General features: G+C 33.1%; 5 protein-coding genes across 6 annotated transcripts; 4 read left to right on the plus strand and 1 right to left on the minus strand.

Annotated features, from left to right (window-relative positions):
• Nucleotides 1-10: 10 nt before the first annotated feature.
• LOC123912974 (ATP-dependent 6-phosphofructokinase 4, chloroplastic-like) lies at nucleotides 11-8,052 on the plus strand. Of its 2 annotated transcripts, XM_045963604.1 has the most exons (14): nucleotides 11-398; nucleotides 2,080-2,126; nucleotides 2,281-2,320; nucleotides 2,431-2,493; nucleotides 2,560-2,697; nucleotides 3,600-3,758; nucleotides 3,852-3,905; nucleotides 4,000-4,068; nucleotides 4,716-4,845; nucleotides 5,044-5,084; nucleotides 5,442-5,666; nucleotides 6,270-6,318; nucleotides 6,772-6,926; nucleotides 7,603-8,052. In XM_045963604.1, exons 1-14 carry the CDS (start codon nucleotides 123-125, stop codon nucleotides 7,720-7,722), a joined length of 1,566 nt encoding a protein of 521 aa, XP_045819560.1. In that variant the 5' UTR covers nucleotides 11-122; the 3' UTR covers nucleotides 7,723-8,052. The 2 variants fall into 2 exon arrangements, with proteins under 2 accessions (XP_045819560.1, XP_045819611.1); XM_045963655.1 differs by lacking the exons at nucleotides 6,270-6,318; nucleotides 6,772-6,926; nucleotides 7,603-8,052 and adding an exon at nucleotides 6,025-6,258 and having other exon boundaries at nucleotides 38-398.
• Nucleotides 8,053-8,692: 640 nt separating this feature from the next.
• On the plus strand, nucleotides 8,693-9,709 carry LOC123913118 (ethylene-responsive transcription factor ERF107-like). Its single transcript, XM_045963757.1, has one exon. The coding sequence runs from the start codon at nucleotides 8,945-8,947 to the stop codon at nucleotides 9,554-9,556; it is 612 nt and encodes a 203-aa protein (XP_045819713.1). The 5' UTR covers nucleotides 8,693-8,944; the 3' UTR covers nucleotides 9,557-9,709.
• A 391-nt stretch (nucleotides 9,710-10,100) lies between these two features.
• LOC123913200 lies at nucleotides 10,101-11,251 on the plus strand. The gene is made up of 2 exons (XM_045963867.1): nucleotides 10,101-10,560; nucleotides 10,595-11,251. Exons 1-2 carry the CDS (start codon nucleotides 10,533-10,535, stop codon nucleotides 10,885-10,887), a joined length of 321 nt encoding a protein of 106 aa, XP_045819823.1. The 5' UTR covers nucleotides 10,101-10,532; the 3' UTR covers nucleotides 10,888-11,251.
• A 2,728-nt stretch (nucleotides 11,252-13,979) lies between these two features.
• Nucleotides 13,980-15,548, minus strand: LOC123913265 (UDP-glycosyltransferase 79A6-like). Its single transcript, XM_045963988.1, has one exon. It carries the CDS (start codon nucleotides 15,521-15,523, stop codon nucleotides 14,123-14,125), a length of 1,401 nt encoding a protein of 466 aa, XP_045819944.1. The 5' UTR covers nucleotides 15,524-15,548; the 3' UTR covers nucleotides 13,980-14,122.
• Nucleotides 15,549-17,873: 2,325 nt separating this feature from the next.
• On the plus strand, nucleotides 17,874-18,547 carry LOC123913344 (oleosin Ara h 11.0102-like). The gene has a single exon (XM_045964087.1). It carries the CDS (start codon nucleotides 17,883-17,885, stop codon nucleotides 18,333-18,335), a length of 453 nt encoding a protein of 150 aa, XP_045820043.1. The 5' UTR covers nucleotides 17,874-17,882; the 3' UTR covers nucleotides 18,336-18,547.

The raw sequence follows: 18,547 nt of genomic DNA on the forward strand, positions 1-18,547 counted from the left end.
TAAATATCTAAATTGGTCTCTTTATTTATTTTATTCTGAGTTGTACAGAGTTGATGAACATGAACCAACTGAATTAATTTCTTGTATTTGTCGCAAAGAGATTCCGCTCCCAAAGCAGTAAAATGGATCTCTCCTCTTCTTCCTGTGCTTCTCTCTCTAAAACCTATCATCATCCGTTTTCTCTCTCTCTCCTCCATCCAAACTCTCTTCAACTGTTGCGATCCCATCATCTTCCTCACCGCAGAACACTCTTTCTCCGGAACTCGCCACCACCATCCTCGTTTTCCCGCCAAAACAATCTCCCACTCACACCTGTTCGAGTTTCCAATCAATCTCAAAATGACAGTTTTGTCCTCGAAGACGTTCCACACCTTACCAATTTCCTTCCCGATTTGCCGGTACTTTATAACTATTGCTCTTTTACATTTTCTCGTTTTCAATATGTTTTATCAATAATCATAGGCATTATTTGAACAATGCATTTTTGACCAAATATGTTTTATCAATAATCATAGGCATTATTTGAACAATGCATTTTTTTTGGTCAAGGAGCCCCGACCACTCCAATAATGTCTCTGCTAGCTACCATTTGAGCTACACTTACGCTTGTAACCTAAGTTGGGCATTAAGGTGTTGGAAAGGTATAATTTGTGCCAAAAAAAAATAATTATTTAATATTGTGTTGTGTTAATAGGTACAATGAATTTCAATTCATTAAGACAACATAATGAGTTGAAATGCATTGTACCTTAATTAACACAACATAATATTTGTTTTCATATATCACAATCAATGTGGGACTCTTAACAATTAACAACTCATTATTGCACATTTAATTTAATTCAATCAAGCCGAGTAAATGTGCAATAATGAGTTGAAATGCATTGTACCTTAATTAACACAACATAATTGTACCTTAATTAACACAACTTAATTAACACAACATAATTGTTAATGCAATAATGAGTTGAAATGCAATAATATTATGTTGTGTTACTCGGCTTGATTGAATTAAATTAAATGTGCAATAATGAGTTGTTAATTGTTAAAAGTCACACATTGATTGTGATATATGAAAATATGTTTATAAGGCAAGAAATTCTCACCTTATAAGCCAGTTTTGAAGGGTGGAGTTAGGTCTAACCCGAAATTCTATAAGAGCCTCTCCATGATCCGTTTAGGCCACCTGTGCGACCAAGTTTCTACTATTGGGCTACCACCGTTTATATCCACGCATCAAGCCCAATACTGCTTGATGGATTTGGGGATTTAAGATACTTTCGATGCAATTCTTGTTTTCACAAGGTCATAGTGTGTATGGTTTGATTTTTTTTCCCGAACCCGGGTCAAGACGTCCGGCCTAACAATTTCGGCATTTTTGCCAGTTGAGCTAGGACTTATGGGACATGGTTGGATTTTAATTCTATAGTTTTACATCATAGGTTTTTACATGAATAATGATAGTGATTGCTGAGTTGCTGATAATTTTCGTTACTTTTGTCATTTGATTAATAGTCTTACATCATAGGTTTTTAAGGTAAATTTTGTTTGCAAGTCAGTGCGTATTGGATTAATAAGCCTCATTGCATATGTTAACTAGTAAGGGACCAATTTGATAGTTGACATATATTAAATGATAGTGATTGAGGGACACAAATAGAATTTTTGACCAGCTGGGTTTTTGTCCATTCGGTGAAGGGGTTGGATGGCTCTTCAATGTTGTGTGTTTGATTATACTGTTTTTGTCTTCTTAGTGGTGTCAAGAGGATGTTTTGTCATAATGCATGTACTTTGGTTGCATATTTGATTAATGGGCACCATTGCATAAGTTAACTATTAAGGGACCAAATTTATAGTTGACATATTAATGAGGAACGAAAATAGAGTTTTTGACATATTTGTGTGTTTGATTATACTGTTTTTGTCTTTTTAGTCGTGTCAAGAGGATGTTTTGTCCTCATGTATGTACTTCTATTTCTTTCCAATTCCAAGAAAGATATATATGCTGTTTTTCCTCTTCTTCTGACCATATGATATTGGTCATTTCTGATAGTTACTCCTTTAATTCCTCTTTTGCAGTCGTATCCAAACCCATTGCAAGAGCGCCAAGCTTATTCCATTGTCAAGTAAATCTACTTCCTTGCAATTTGTTTTAAAACTGTTTGTGATTTTGCACTGTATATTCGAAGCTTAATAACTGATTTCTTCCGGTTCCCGAACTTTTTATTTCTTTAAATTATTTTATTATGAACTTTTCTTTAAATTGGTTTATACTTTCAGGAATACTTTTGTAAGTCCAGAAGATGTGGTTGCACAAACTGTGAGTGGCCCAATCTTCTCCTTTGTCTGTGAAATTATTTTATTTTCTGAATGATATACGTCTCTCTCTTTGATATTAACTATATATTTCTAACGATGTTTCATGTCCAGATTGTTATTCAGAAAGATAGTCCTAGAGGAATTCATTTTCGCCGTGCTGGACCTCGAGAAAAGGTATAAAACATAGAAAATTCTGTCAATTTGTAATATTTAGAAGCTGATGTTGCTTTCTAATATTAGGTTTACTTCAAGCCAGAAGAAGTACGTGCTTGCATAGTGACTTGTGGAGGATTATGCCCTGGAATTAATACAGTGATCAGGGAAATTGTATGTGGCTTGAAAAACATGTATGGTGTTGAAGATATACTTGGGATTGAGGTTAGTTTTGTTTTGTGATATTACAATTTTCTGGCTATCTATTAAAATACAACACTCCTTTTCCTTATTTTTGTTGATTGAAGAATTAATACAGAACTCTTTTAAGGTGAAGAGAAAAATATAAAGAGAAAGTAGGATACAAAATCCTCGTAAGCAATTATAATTTATAATAATATAGTAAAGGAGCGAACCCACAAAACATTCATTAACTAGTTTTACAATTTGGGCCTAGTGTAACTCCACCCCAAAAGCTAGCTTAAGGGATGAGGATTACCAAGTTTTATATGTTATAAGGATTATTTTGCTATATCTTGACTCAACGCGGGATCTCAACACATCCCTTCACTCCCAAGATTTGTCATCTAAGATCGCAGGCAAATGTGGGTGGGCTTAATAATAAATCTATGTTAGGCTTTGATATCATTGTAGAATTTGGATTGAGCCTAACTAGATATCAAAAGCTAGCATAAGGGGTGAAGATTGTCCAAGCCTTGTAAGGAATACTTTAATTGTACCTCTAATCAACGTGGAATCTCAACTGCTAGCATTACATGATTTTTGCTAGAAAACCTTTAATTTCTCGAGTTAGGAAACTATAGGTTATTTTCATTAGTAAATATAATTGTCTTTTTGTCAGGAATATTATGATGGGCACATTGAGAAGAAAAGGCTGTGTTGATATAAACCATAACCAACATATAAATTAACACCTATTAGTATAACTCAATTGATCTCAAATAACCAGAAGACTCTCTGGGTATATTGTAGGGTTTTGAATATTATAACCCATCCGTGAGCGCTGATTCTCAATTTCTTCTATGCTTATTTCTTTAGTTCTTATTTTTTTTCATTAGTTTCTTGAGTTCTTATTATTCACTATGTTGCTCCTGGAACTTATTCAGGAAGGATATAAAGGGTTTTATTCGAAAAATACTAAGAGATTGACAACTAAAGTGGTTAATGACATCCATAAACTTGGGGGAACATTTCTTCGTACATCTCGTGGAGGACATGATACCCAGAAGATAGTAGATAACATTGAGGACCGAGGAATAAATCAGGTAAGTTAATTGTTAAATTTTATTAAATTTTGTTGCTTTAGGTGCTTAATAGACTAGGGACAACCAATGAGAAATATGATTTGCGCATGTTAGGTATACATTATTGGAGGTGATGGTACCCAAAAAGGAGCTGCACTCATTTATGAGGTAATCGATTCCTGTCAAGAAATTTATGGTCTTCAACAAGTCCATTCTGTAGTTGTATTATGGAATAATGTAATATTTTCATCTTTTGATGAAGGAAGTTGAAAAACGTCGTCTTCAAGTGGCTGTGGCTGGGATTCCGAAGACAATTGATAATGATATTGCTGTAAGTTTCTTAGCTGTAATCTGTTCTAAACTTGTGCTCACATGGAAATTTTAAATCACTAATGGCATTCCTTTGTTTATTTGGTTTTTTTTTTCATTGCATAATCATCCCGTTTTTATTCTCTGTGGGGAGAAGTAACGTTCATGACAAACAAATTGGGCTGTATTTTGCGAGTATGAATTGATAATATTTCTGATGATTTTGGAGTTGTTTTGGCAAGATAAAATTGATCTTCTCATTCTCTTAGAGAACAATGCTGACAATTTTTGAGGAAGATATCAATTTAAATATTTCTAATTTTTGGCTGCAAACATCGGTGGTGCAAATGTGGTTTACAGTTTGTGCTCACAGGCTTTCTCCCACGTCTTTGAAATCATTTAATTCATGGCAATGACTAGCACATATGATTGCTATCCAACCTAGCAAACCTTCATTTCAGAATACATAACAAAAGGAAGACACAAAAAATTCTATAGAAATATAGATCCAAGTTTTTTTTTTTCCTTAAAAAACTAAGCCATTTGAAATTCTATAGAATTTTTTTGTCAAAAACTTTGTCTGTATAGTATATGACTAATATAGATAAATATATAACCAAAACATGGACAGAAAGAACTTTTTGTTAGATTTTGCATGTCTGCCTCTAGGTGATAGACAAATCTTTTGGATTTGATACTGCTGTGGAAGAAGCCCAGAGAGCTATTAACGCTGCACATGTGGAGGTTAATAGTGTTGAAAATGGAATTGGAATTGTTAAGCTAATGGGAAGATACAGCGGTAAGCAGTGCTCAACAAATTCTTCATTTTGTATTTTTTCTTTTTTTGTTTATTTCAAATTCTAGTTTTTCCAAATAATTTTTTTCATTGAAATGACATAGAATGGGAGCCTTTTATGACAAACAAAATATTGATATTAGATCTTTAAGCATCCTGTTTCTCTTTTCAGAAAAATACTTTACCAGCTTCCATCTGCAGGTTTCATTGCCATGTATGCAACTTTGGCAAGTCGAGATGTGGTAAGGATTCAACCGATCGTAGAAATTATTAGGTTTTTTTTTTTCCTCTTGATATTGATGGGTGTTTGATGAACCGATGCTTCTTTTGGTAGTATGAAATTGTAGTTCTTCTGAGAGATTAAAGGATTGGAGAGATTTACTATGTTGATATATCATATGCATTTTCTTTTGCATTTTCTTTTGGTAGTATGAAATTGTAGTTCTTCTTTTGGTAGTATGAAATTGCATTTTCTTTTGTTCAGTAATTATGTATTTAATTGATTTATTTCGTTGCAAGAGTCCCCTCGGACCTCTTCTTTTATTGATTTTCTCAAGAGAGAAAAGGACTGCCTACTAATATAGCAAGAATTGTAACAGGATTGCTGCTTGATTCCCGAGTCTCCCTTTTATTTGGAAGGAAGAGGTGGGCTTTTTGAGTTTATTGAACAGAGGTTAAAAGAAAATGGACATTTAGTTATTGTGGTAGCAGAAGGAGCTGGCCAGGAATACATTGCTTCAGAAGTGCATGCAGTAAATGAGAAGGATGCATCAGGGAACAAGCTACTTCTTGATGTTGGTCCATGGTTATCTCATAAGATCAAGGTAGAATGCATTATCTTTACTTCTCTTCCTTGTATTTTCCACACTTGTTAAAAATGTGTTATTTGGAATTGTATACATCACAGAGAGCTTTTAATTCATGCATTTGTTTCTAGAACCACACTTATGCTAATATTAGTCAACTTACTAATAGATCAGTTCTATATGTTAAACATCAATTATAATCTTGTGAAATTTTCTTGCTAAATTAATTTTCTTGTTTTTTTATTGTGATGTGTTTTTTAATCATAAAACTTGTGTGAGATTGCTTTGAGACAGGAAATTTATTGATGTAGACTAACAATTATCTCAATCTGTCTTCTTAGTCTAGTTCAGTTTTCTGATTTGTTCTTTCTCATAGTACCAAAGAAAGTGAAATGACAGTCAATAGCGATATACTTTCAAAGAGAGGAATAGGAATGGTGAATGTGTATGAAAGCAGTATGACTTTGGACATGTCCTTGACTGAGTGATATTTGGTACAAACAAATGCAACAATCTTCTCGTTTGGATGAGCATTAATTTTTATTTCTCCAGAAGAGCATGATTTTTGTCATCCTTTAAGCTATTAATTTTGTTTCTTAATATACAACCTACTTGTGACAGGATCATTTCACAAAATTTTCAAAGATGGCGGTAAATATGAAATATATAGGTATGTTCGTGAGTTTATTAAGTCCTATTGTATTTGTTTTAATTATGGTACATTACTTAAATGACTGTTGCCTTCCACTTTCAATAGCTTTATCTTTAATAATGAGTACTCATGAAAATGTATCCAGTTGAAAATCTAATTATTACTGAATCAGATGGGAATGACACACACACACATGATAAGTTTCAAATTATTTTCTGATTGTCTTTTTTAACTAATTCCAAGAAACTCAACACAAAAAACAGTTAAGCTTGAAATTTTAAAGTAAAATTATTTTGTTTTTATAATTTATTTTTACCCAAGTTAACTTTTAGATTTGATTGATTACTTAAATGTAATCTTGGTATATTTATTAAGTCATTCCTTTAATATCTTTTCACTTTTCTTCTCTATTGAAATCTTGAAATTTATTAAACTTTAAATATAAATGTTTTGTTTGTGTTACTTTCATAGATCCTACATACATGATTCGAGCTATTCCAAGTAATGCATCGGACAACATTTACTGCACTCTTCTTGCTCATAGTTCTGTTCATGGAGCTATGGCAGGATATTCTGGCTTCACAGTTGGGCCTGTGAACAGTAGACATGCTTATCTCCCAATCGCTGTAAGTAGTTCATTTCATTTTCTCATGTTCATATTCAAATAAATTACTTCTGTGACTAAAAATTATGGTCCGTGAAGTCTAGTTCAAACAACCTCATTTTTTTGTTCTAATTATTTTCTGAATGTGTTTTTATATTCAGTCAACAACGTTTAGATATTCTAACTAAAATGTCTTCTCTTTGTGCTTTACTAAACAAGCTACTGGTTATTAGTTTCTATGTAGTATAGAACTATAATCCAATGAAAAAGCTTCTTAGAATGAACGCGAAGGGTTTGTGTAGAGGATATGAAATAGCTATTGCATTAAGCCATTTGATAAGTTGCACGGCGTCCTGATCTGCATTCAGGTGCATCATTAAAAAACAAGCTATTCCAAACACATAAACCTCAGAGGATAAGGGATAGGATTAGCTTGGATTTTTTTCCTCTTTTTGTTAATGAATCTTTCCTATTACCTACCAGGATGCTTAGAACAACCTTCTGCTATGTTTTTCTTCAATATGGCAGTCTTCTACATAAGCAGTTTTTTTTTTTCTTCTTTTTAACCAGAAAATATATACGAATCTTGAGTGTACATCTACAGTGGATAAAGCCGTTGCCGTTCTCATTATACTTTTCTTTGTTTTTGTCCATAAATTTTGTAGTATACTAGCTGATCACAAAACATCTTGTTGCAGCGTGTAACAGAGAGACCAAATACAGTGAAGCTGACAGATAGGATGTGGGCTAGACTTCTTGAATCCACAAATCAACCAAGTTTTGTTGCCTCTGACCAACAAAGAGTTGACAAAGAGTAAATCAAAGATACAAATAAGATGAATATTGCTTCTGTCTAATCTTGGTTTAATAATCTGCATTAACTGTATCTGCGCATTGATTAGCCATGCTTCCTGTTGTTTTTAATTTTTTAGTTGGGAAAATTAGAATATGATAGATTTATATACAGGCATGATATGTGTTCAACTATGCCTGTAAACTATCAGATTTTTTTGTTGCTTAAATTATATATACAAGTGTACCTGCCCTTTGCAGCCATAGGATGTAATTAATTTTTAATCGACGAATGAGATTAGCTACTATGAACTCTGGTAAATACACAGGTTTTTAGTTATTGCAGTCTTATCCTCAAATCCTCCATTAAGTAATAGGATCTTCCACCTGTGGCTGAAGAAACCTTAAACTCCACTGTACATTTTAATTCAATCAAACATAAATTTGTTTCTTTGCTTATATTTAAGTCAAGATGGAGTATAAAAATATTGTAAAATAAATAGTAAAATTAACATCAAATGTTTTCACAGACAAATATCAGATAATAGAAAATAAAATATAAAAAAAGTATCATACATATAATTAAAAATATCAGAATTCAGAAGATATATACTATATTTTTCAATTGTTTGGAGGGGGAAAGACTAACAACTTGACTTTTGTTTTCTCCTTTGATGGTTTTGTCTAAACCACTTGACAAGATTATGAATTATACATCTAGATGTTGCCTTGATGTGATCTGTGTAATATATCATAATAAATGTCTTTAAATGCATAGGTACAAGTTGAAGGTAGGGGTCCCAAACATACCACAATTAAACAATCACTTTTTCTAACTTATGTATATTCAATTATTCATCAGCTGGATACAACCAAAAACAACTTTTTGACACCCCTCTTGTTTGATTTCTACTGCTAAATGTCAATGACCAAGTTGAGTGTCTAATTAAAGACTATGTTACTTCAATGTGGGACATCCAAATATGTAACCATGCAATTTGGATAAGATACACTGCCTCAGAGTGTGAACCGTGTAAGCTACTATAAGGGTCCACTCCATCAACTAGCTTAGTAACAACAGCATCATCAATTATCATGTTTCCCTTATCTGAGAATTAGACTGTGACCCTTTTCAAATAACAGGTTTATACATATTCTTATATATATAACTTGGTTGGTCATGTTTTATTTCATCTCAAATTCAACCTCCTAAGTCATATTAGATTATTAGTTACATAGTTCATAAAGATGACAACATCAGAAGAAACTTCAAGTCTGAAACTATTGAGCCAACATCTTTTGGAGGATATATCAGACACCTTTTTGACCAATCTCAGTTCTGTAAAACTTGAATACACATCATCATCATCATCAGAAATTGATTTGGATTCATACTTTTCAGAACAAAACAGTTTTCTTGAAATCCTTAGTTTTGAAGCTGATACAAAATTCATTGACTTCAGTTCTCATGATAAGGTACAAAACATGAAGGAAGAAAGACCCTTTGAGGAAACACATAACAAGAACTCGAATTCCACAGAACCAATTGTGTTGGAGAAGAAGGAACAAAGATGTTATGGAGGGAAACATTACAGAGGAGTGAGGAGAAGGCCATGGGGTAAATTTGCTGCAGAGATTCGTGACCCTTCAAGGAAAGGAAGCAGGGTTTGGTTAGGAACATTTAACAATGAGATTGATGCTGCTAAGGCTTATGATTGTGCAGCTTTCAGAATGAGAGGTCAGAAAGCTATATTGAATTTTCCTTTGGAAGCTGGTAAAGCAAATCCAAAGCCTAATAACAGTGTCAGTGGAAGGAAAAAGAGAATACATCAGAGAGATGCTGCTACAAGTTCAAGTTAATTAAGGCATGTTAAAATCGGGTTGGTGCGTGAATAATATGGTCGGTGATCCGAATGGATAACATATTAGATTTTTATATTAGACGTCATTGTAAAATCGGTTTGTAAGTTGAGAAATGTTACTCTATATAAAGTATTTTAAACATTATATCTTTTCAATATACAACTTAGATTTTTGTCAAAAAAAAAATGTACATACAACTTAGATTTTTCTGATGAAAGCAATGAAGTGAAGTTAAGGAAAACAAAATGGGTGAAATTCAAACAAATAATTAGTGCTTGTTTGGTTTAGTGGCAACTCACTGCCACCGCACGATTGCAGCTCCTACCGGAAAAATTCCAGAGCTACAAATTGGAGAGTTGAGAAAACTTGCGTTGCCACTGTGACTTTGTATTATTTAAAAATGAATTTTTCATAATGATAAATTGGGATGATGGTAGTATGCCTTTGGTGGTGACCAAAGATGCAAAATTGAATATATGTCCCTTGATGGCTAAATACGAAATTTGATATTTGAGCCTCGATGAACCTATATTGTTGGCCTAAATGCATTTTCATTATGAATTCTTATTCATAATTTGAAATGCATGTCGAGATGACCCTTTTTGATACAGTGACTCTGATGTTTTTTTTAATAATGATAAATTGTCACGATGGTAGTTTGCTTTGGTTACCGTACATGCAAAATTGATTATATGTCCTTTGAAGCCTTCGAATGCAAAATTCTATATTTGAGCCTTCTAATGCAAATTGTAGATTACTATATGATTCTTTCATTTTGCAGGTAGTACTACACTTTGGAATAGACAAAGCTTCAGTTGTGATGTACTTACAACAGCTGGATGCACTGCTGCCACTGCAAAGGTAGTTGAGAACAACCTATGGAAACAAGTGCTAGACTCAAGCTTTACAGTCGAAAACTGTGTTCATCAATTACTTGAATTTAGCGCAGAGACTGCGTTCTATTTCAGGTCTGATGCATGCAGAACCTGCAACTGCTTCAGGTTCTGATGCAGGCAAAACCTGCGACTGCTTCAGGTCTGATACGGGATGGTGCTTTGCAGAATGCTACCACGGCTGGGCCTGGTGCAACGCGGACAGATTCTGCTGCTGTTAATTGGAAAATGCCGACTCCGGGGCTATTCAGATGTAATATTGATGCATCATTTTCGTCGAATTTAAATAAATTTGGCATTGGAATATGCATCCGTGATGAACTTGGTCAATTTGTGCTTTCAAAGACAGAATGGATGGCCATTTTTTGTGGAGTAGATGTTGGTGAAGCTCTTGGTGAGTATATATCCCTCGATGTCCCTAAATTGATGGTCTGACTGCAATTTCAATGTGAATGCTTATTCTTAACTTCAAATGTAAGTGGAGATGACCCTTGGCGCCTTAAATGTGGAATTGAATATATGTATGTTCCTTGATGTCCTTAAATTGAATATATGTCCTAGATGTTCCTATAAATTAAATATATATGCATTTTTCATAAATTGAGATGATGGTAGTGTACTAGTGTACTTTGATAACCTTAGATGTAACAATCGAATATATCTTTGAGAAACTTCATAAGATGGAAGACGTAAATTCTCAGAAGATTGTTTCAAGAAACATAATGGTGCAATTAAGAATGCTTGTTTGAAATTTCTACCATGGCTGAGCAAGTCATTTTAAAAATATAATTGTTACTTTTAATTTCGAGAAGCATTATAAGATTAGTGATTCCTTTTTATAGAGATTCCAACATACAAATTAGTGTGGAATACTTGAATTATTAATCTGCATTGATCTATCTTATACCAAGCTTGTGACTTTTCATGACCTTCAAATAATTTTATCATGGAGAATAGTCGAAAAAGATTCGTTTCTTTGTTACCTGCATTGGTCTTACTCTTTACCTATACTATGACGAAATAGTAAGAAACACTTCCCTATCTCATTGTTTTCATTTTATACTTTGAGTACCTAGGATTTCTGCATACTCTAAGTTGTAGAAGAAAGCACTAGATTCTGTTTTCAGAAGGCATAGTATCAGGAATCATTTCTTCAAAAGGTATATCTTATATTACAATGAAGTGATAAATATTATTGTATTAACTCTTCAAAGAATTTGATAACTGTTAATATTTGAGTCTTACTATTAAAAAGTTATACGGAGTACATTTAATATAAAATGCACAAGTTTCAATATAAATTTACTATTTTGAATTTCTTAACATGTGCAAATTTGCACATAATAGAAAAACCCTATTAAATAAACAGATCTAAAATGGAAATGTAATTCGAATATATTCCAACAAGAAATTAAAAGGGTTGATTCCCACAAGTCATTGAACACCAAGTCAAGAGGAGGGTAAGGAAATTTATTAGATGCATTTGAAGGAACCATGCAATGTTAATTCTTGAAAGGATACAACTCTTTTAACAATTTTGTTTTCTTTAATATATTTTTCTAATTGTAGTCTTATTATATGCATCTATGTTATTGATTAGTTTCATCTATCTTCTGCATCTTAATATCAATTTATTCAATTCTGTTTTCTTTGCCCCATATGATAATTTGTTGATTTCATTTAATGGTTCTTATTTGTAATCCACTACAAGAAAATCATAATTTATTGATCAAATTTATTGAGTGCTAAAAATCCTCAATAATGTATTTGAGGGTTGTTGAGTGCTCTAAGCCCTCAATAAGTGACAAGGCCGCCAATAATGCCTCCTGGAACAAATAAACAAATAAATTAATGCAAGGAAAGCTGGCAACATTTGTGACGGCTGCAGGCCGCCAGTATTGCATGACCGTTATGCATTTTCTGGCGAGTTAGGGCCGCCAATAATGAGTGATTCGAATTTTGAATCAAAACGGATAGTTTGACTATTAATATAATATTACTTCACTTCTTCTATAACTCCTCTATATATTCATACTACTTCACTTCATTTTTACACTTTCAGTCTCTTTAAATTTTCTCTAACTTCTCTCTTAAATTTCACACTTCTCAAAATTTTTACTTTTAAATTTTATATCTTCATCCAAAAAGTGGTAAGTGTTTGTTATTGAGGATCCTGAGCCGCCAATAATACTTGCATTTGTGACGAATTTTATACATTATTGAGGGCTTTTAACGCTTAATAATCCCTTGTTTTCTTGTGGTGATCTGATACGTGAGGGAGTACAATTATTAATTGTATAGATCTTCATTTAGTAAAAAATTGTATGGATCTTTATGTTTCAAGGAAAGCTATTGCATCACCATCACAAATCTGATGCTTCAGTTGAATGTACTTTGTATTGATATTTTTTATTTTTTTTATTTTTTACAAGCAACTTTGTATTGATATTGATTGGACATTGGTTATTGCTTGCCCTCCAATAATTGAGTTGTTCACACGGATCATATTTGCCCTGCCATCAACATTTTCCCACATTCATATACAGTCGACCTTTCATAATCATTTAATTAAAATCAAACCATCTAAATTTTAAGTTTAGTATTTCAAAACAAAAAATAAAAGTTAAAAGTATATCATTATTTGAATTGTTCGATTAAAATTGAATGATTACCAATATTCTGAATACGTGAATGAGAGAAAATCGTGACATTTTGAATCAAAATTTTCCCGTCATACATATGAAATGTCTATAACATGACATTTCGTTTTTTGCAATGAAAGTTTTCTGTTTCTTTTCTTTTTAGTTGATATGTCACATGTGCACATTATGAAAAATACTCTCAATTTCTGACCACTAAGGAACTATTACTATGTATTTATTAATGTATTTTATTTTTAAGTCGAAAATAAACATAAACATAATGTTTTATATATGTTGCTAGTAATCTAGTAAGGAATATATGGTAACAAATATTTTTTCTCCTCAATCCAGTCATCTTCATTTTTTCTTCTATTTGATTTACGGAAAAAGGGTGGTTTAGGTCAATTTTGGTCTAAAATCACCGTTCCAAATCATTTTTTCTTTTTTGTTTAGTCAAATAAGTGATTCCCACATATACGTGTTTTTTTCCCATATTTCTTTTTGTGATTTCATTGTCTTAGCGAGACATTGTTTGTTTTGATTTTTCGTTTGAATGCAGTTTTTTTCTTGTCTCAGTGCGGTTTGTTTTTCAGTTCCCATTTTGATGAGGGGTTCATTTGATTCAGATTAAAAATTAGTTTCGATCAAGTGCAGATCTAATCAATGACTTTTAACATCAATGTTACAAATTCGGATATATAGGTAATTTGAACACTTGAAATTGGTAAAAACGATCTCAGCTGTCCATTCAAATCGACGGTCTTGATCTGTTACAGCGTCCTAGAGCAGAAAATCCAAATCCTTATGGGACTACCATCAACTACTTAACATGGACTCCATGAATAAACATTAAAATCAAGTTAGCAAGGACTCCATGACTAACACATGATATTGAAACTCTTATGCATCAACTTGTTTTATTACAATTTACAACAACAATAGGTGCTGCAGCCTGAAACTAAAAAGGTAAAAGAAATACATACATGCACAAAAGACCTTATTTTCCATCATGAGAAAGTGGATTAATACTAAGCCAAAGACTTCAACTGTTCAACAAGATCAATGATAAATTTATTCTGAATTTCTTTATTTAACATAAACTTACTCCATTTCATGTGATTTTCTCTTATACTTTTCCCTGGCTCTTTCTCATAATCCACCATCATAATTTTCAAAGCTTTCACAATATCCTCTTTATAAAAATATCCATCTTCTTCCTTCCTATTCACCTCTATCCCTACCTCCAAATCATTAGCAATAAGCTTAGAATTGAAAAACTGGTCACCTTTCAAAGGTAATAGCACAAGTTGACAATCATTGACTATAGCTTCAATCACAGAACTAAATCCACCATGACAAACATAGCATCCAACACTATTGTGTTTCAGAATAAGCTGTTGTTGCAACCAACCAGTGTGAACAATTCCTCTATCTTTCACTCTTTCTATAAACCCTTTTGGCAATGCTCTTTCCAACTCAGTTTTTGCACACAGGTTTGATGGAAAGTTTAGAACCAAAATGAATGGTAAACCAGTGAGTTCCAACCCAGTTGATAGTTCATTGATTTGTTCATTATTTAGAAATGTCTCACTTCCAAATGAACAAAATATGACTGATTTAGATGGAAAATTATCCAACCATTTTAACCATTTTTCTTCTAACACTTCTTTTGATGGCTCTGGAACTAATGGACCAGTTAACAGAACCTGTTTTCCAAACTGTTTTTCAATGTAATCTATATAAGGTCCTTCAATTTCCTTACATGATTTAAAAGCTACATAGGAACATTCACTAAGACTCTGCATAACTCGTTCATAACCGGTTAAACCGTCGCCAAATCTTGTAAACAAGAACATGAAATCCATGGCTTCAAAGGTCTTGAGGGAGATATTGTTTTTTTGAGGATACCCTTTTGGAGGTTTCTTAAGATCTTCAAAAGTGATGGTTCTTCCTTCAATATCATCAAGTCTTGAAGGAACAGTAATGTAAGAATCTGATATAGCAGAGTAAACTGAGAAATGAACAGATTTGACACCAACTTCAGAAGCTAATTTTGGAAGCCAGTTTTGTGCAAAGTCAAAGAAAATATAATGTGGTTTGAGTTCTAACAAAAGAGACTTGATTTGAGGTTGAGTAAGGTCAAGTGCATGGATTAAATTTCCAGCCAAATCAGGTGGTAATTCAGCAGTGCTGGTTATGCCATTTGGGAACTGAAGTGGAATAATGTTGATGGATGGATTGAGATTAAGAGTTGTTTTGATTCTATGAATATTTGATGAAGCTGACAAGAATGTGATGTGAATTCCATTAGAGAATAGCTTGTTGGATAATTGAACAAAAGGACTTATGTGACCAAATGCAAGGAATGGAAACATGATCACATGAATCTGATGATCATTGTTAACATTCAAAGCCTCAAAACTAGACATCTTTTGTTTGATGCTTTGCTTTGAAAGTACTAGTGGTTGATATATAGTGGTCTCATAAATATAATACTTTGTTCGGTTATTGTTATTATATTATAAATAAATATGCACTTTCACCGATCATTACTTGACCTCGAACTAAATTAGACTTTACGATAAACTGAATACTAATGGTAAAAAAAAAAAACACTTTCAAATTCATTAAATAATTCATGTATGTAATTTATCAGATTAGATAAATCAATTAATAAAAAAATTTGAAAATGAAATTTTTGTTTATAATAATATATAGTCACAGAAGAGAGTAGGTACTAATACTATACTACAACTCTACAAGCACAAATATGACGCGTGGATTTCCTGATCCATGTGGTTGCCATGCATGCACCTTTATATAAAATAAATGAAATACGACCAAGTAGGTGGTTTCGAATTACACACAGATATATACAAACAAAAAAAAAAGTAGTTTATGATAAAGATGTAAATCTGTCTATTTAAAATGTTCTCTATCTCCGTTCTTATTTTTCATTTTAGGAAATATTCTTCCTACATCATCATTTTTGCCGAATTCATAATTTCGGCGGAGATCCTCATTCTGCTGTCACTACTAAAAACTTCGTCTATATATAGTGATCAATTTAGCGACCAATTTAAATATCGGTCGATAAACTGTTGGTCGGTAACCCACAGAGACCAAATTAGCAGCCGATTTTTAGAGACTGGTTTGGCGACCGATAGAGATTAGTTTTAAAGACCAACTTAGAGTCCAATTTTAGAGATTAGTTTTAAAGACCAACTTAGAGTCCAATTTTAGAGATTGATTTAGGGACCGATTTAGTGACCGCTTTTAGATACTGATTTAAAAACCAATTTTAGAGACCGATTTTAGTGACCAATTTAGAGATCGTGATAAAAAAATAAAAATATTAATCACCGGTCACTAATTTGTGCACTGCTTCAAAAAAAAGATATAATATTGTAAATTTCCAAAAATAAATTAACCAACAGACATATTCAAACTTCATGAATATGCACATTAAACTAAAATAATTTTATTGGGGTTTTTTTGTTTTGTTTTTGAAGAGGCCAAAATGAAATATATATATATATATATATATATATATATATATATATATATATATATATATATATATATATATATATATATATATATATATATATATAAAAGATATAAAAGTGAAACAAACAATTGATTTTCTCGGTATAAGGTGCGCCAATAGATCAGACTACAAAGGTTTACAAGATCATCAGAGAAATACAATCGGTCAAAATCCATACATAGTAATCGATTCGATCACCAACAATGAAAATTTGAGACTAAACTAACATTTGTTGACTTCAACTACCAATATGGAAACAATTTGACCTTGTCCAACAGTTGATGCAAAGAACTAAAGAAGTTGTGTTCCTGAACAACCTGTAATTCCTCTCGTGTCATATAACTGAAACACAAGCGAGCCAAATGAGCTGCAAAAAGGACCGATGTGCCCCTGACCACCTACTGACTGAGTGAACTAACAAAGTGATCAAATAAGCTGGTAGTGTCCACCGTCATAGAACCAATCCAAGCTAGAGAGAACCAAAGAAACTGCAAGTGAGAAATAAGTGATACGTAAATTTGGCATCTCCACATCCGGATACACAATAGTGAGCGTCCGCTGAAATGATACCTCGAGTAACCATCTACTAAGCAAGTGAGAGATCTTCCAATTGTTGAACGACATGTACACCACCATGGAAGCAAGGAAAAAGATTTTTGATTATTTACACAATGGATAGATTAACGGGAGTTACGAGCTATTAAAATTTGAGTTGGGTTTAGTAAAAAAAATTGAGTTAGGTAAATAACATGGGTCACTTTTTACAAGAGAAGACCAATTATTAACTCATCCACTCCAATTAATATTCTATGAACTTATTGAGTAAATAGCTAGCATTAAATAGTAAGTTAATTGGTCTAATAATGATTGACGTTAAATTTGATAGAGGACTAAAATTCGACTCTCAAAATTGTAATCGGATGAGACTAGAATCACTTAATATTAAAACTAACTCCGAATCAAACTAAGCGATTCAGAAACAATAAATAGAAAGCTATAGGTGTCCATAAAATGTAAGAAAGTTATGAAGGTACGTGTCATGAGAATCATGAAGGTATATTTGCATGCATGGTTTGCATGAAAACCACCTCAACACGTGCCAATCACCACCCTAAGCTGTTGCCACACAACCCTTCACCACTCACCATTTATAATTATTTCCATTACCCTCAAATCCATGCAACTGCATTTAATTCTTCTCTCTCACATCTCAATTTCCATTTCAAAACCCTAACAACATGGCTGAGACAGGAAACTACCAACCTCTCCGTGGTGGCTACAACAACCAACTCTATAACTCAACTGCTCAACAGCAATCTTCAGCCAAGTCAACTCAGCTTGCTAAGGCTGCCACTGCCATCACTGCAGGCGGATCACTCTTGATCCTCTCTGCTTTGGTGACGACCGGCACAGTTATCGGTCTGACCATTGTCACGCCATTGTTCGTGATATTCAGTCCGGTACTAGTGCCGACCGTGATCACGGTGGCACTATTGACCTTGGGATTTTTGGCTTCCGGTGGATTCGGTGTGGCAGCGATCACGGTGTTAGCGTGGATCTACAAGTATGTTACTGGTAATCATCCACCTGGCGCTGATCAATTGGACACAGCGCGTCATAGGTTGATTAACAAAGCGCGTGAGCTTAAGGATTACAGTCAGCAGCAAATTAGTGGGGCACAGAGTTCTTAAGTCTGCACTTGCATGCAGTGGATTCTCTCTCTCTCTCTCTAAACCTTTGTTATTATTCTCTTTTAGTTTTTGTTGTAATTTTCGTTTAATGTTGGTCACCTCACCTCTTCTTGTATCTTCCAAAAAATTGTAGCTGAGAGTATTGAACAAAATTGTGTTTTTGTTTGTTTGTAATTTCATTTTAATGATTCTTATGTAGTCCTTATTTATGT

This window comes from Trifolium pratense, linkage group LG1, assembly GCF_020283565.1.
Source record: "Trifolium pratense cultivar HEN17-A07 linkage group LG1, ARS_RC_1.1, whole genome shotgun sequence".
In the NCBI taxonomy this organism is placed as follows: Eukaryota; Viridiplantae; Streptophyta; class Magnoliopsida; order Fabales; family Fabaceae; genus Trifolium; species Trifolium pratense.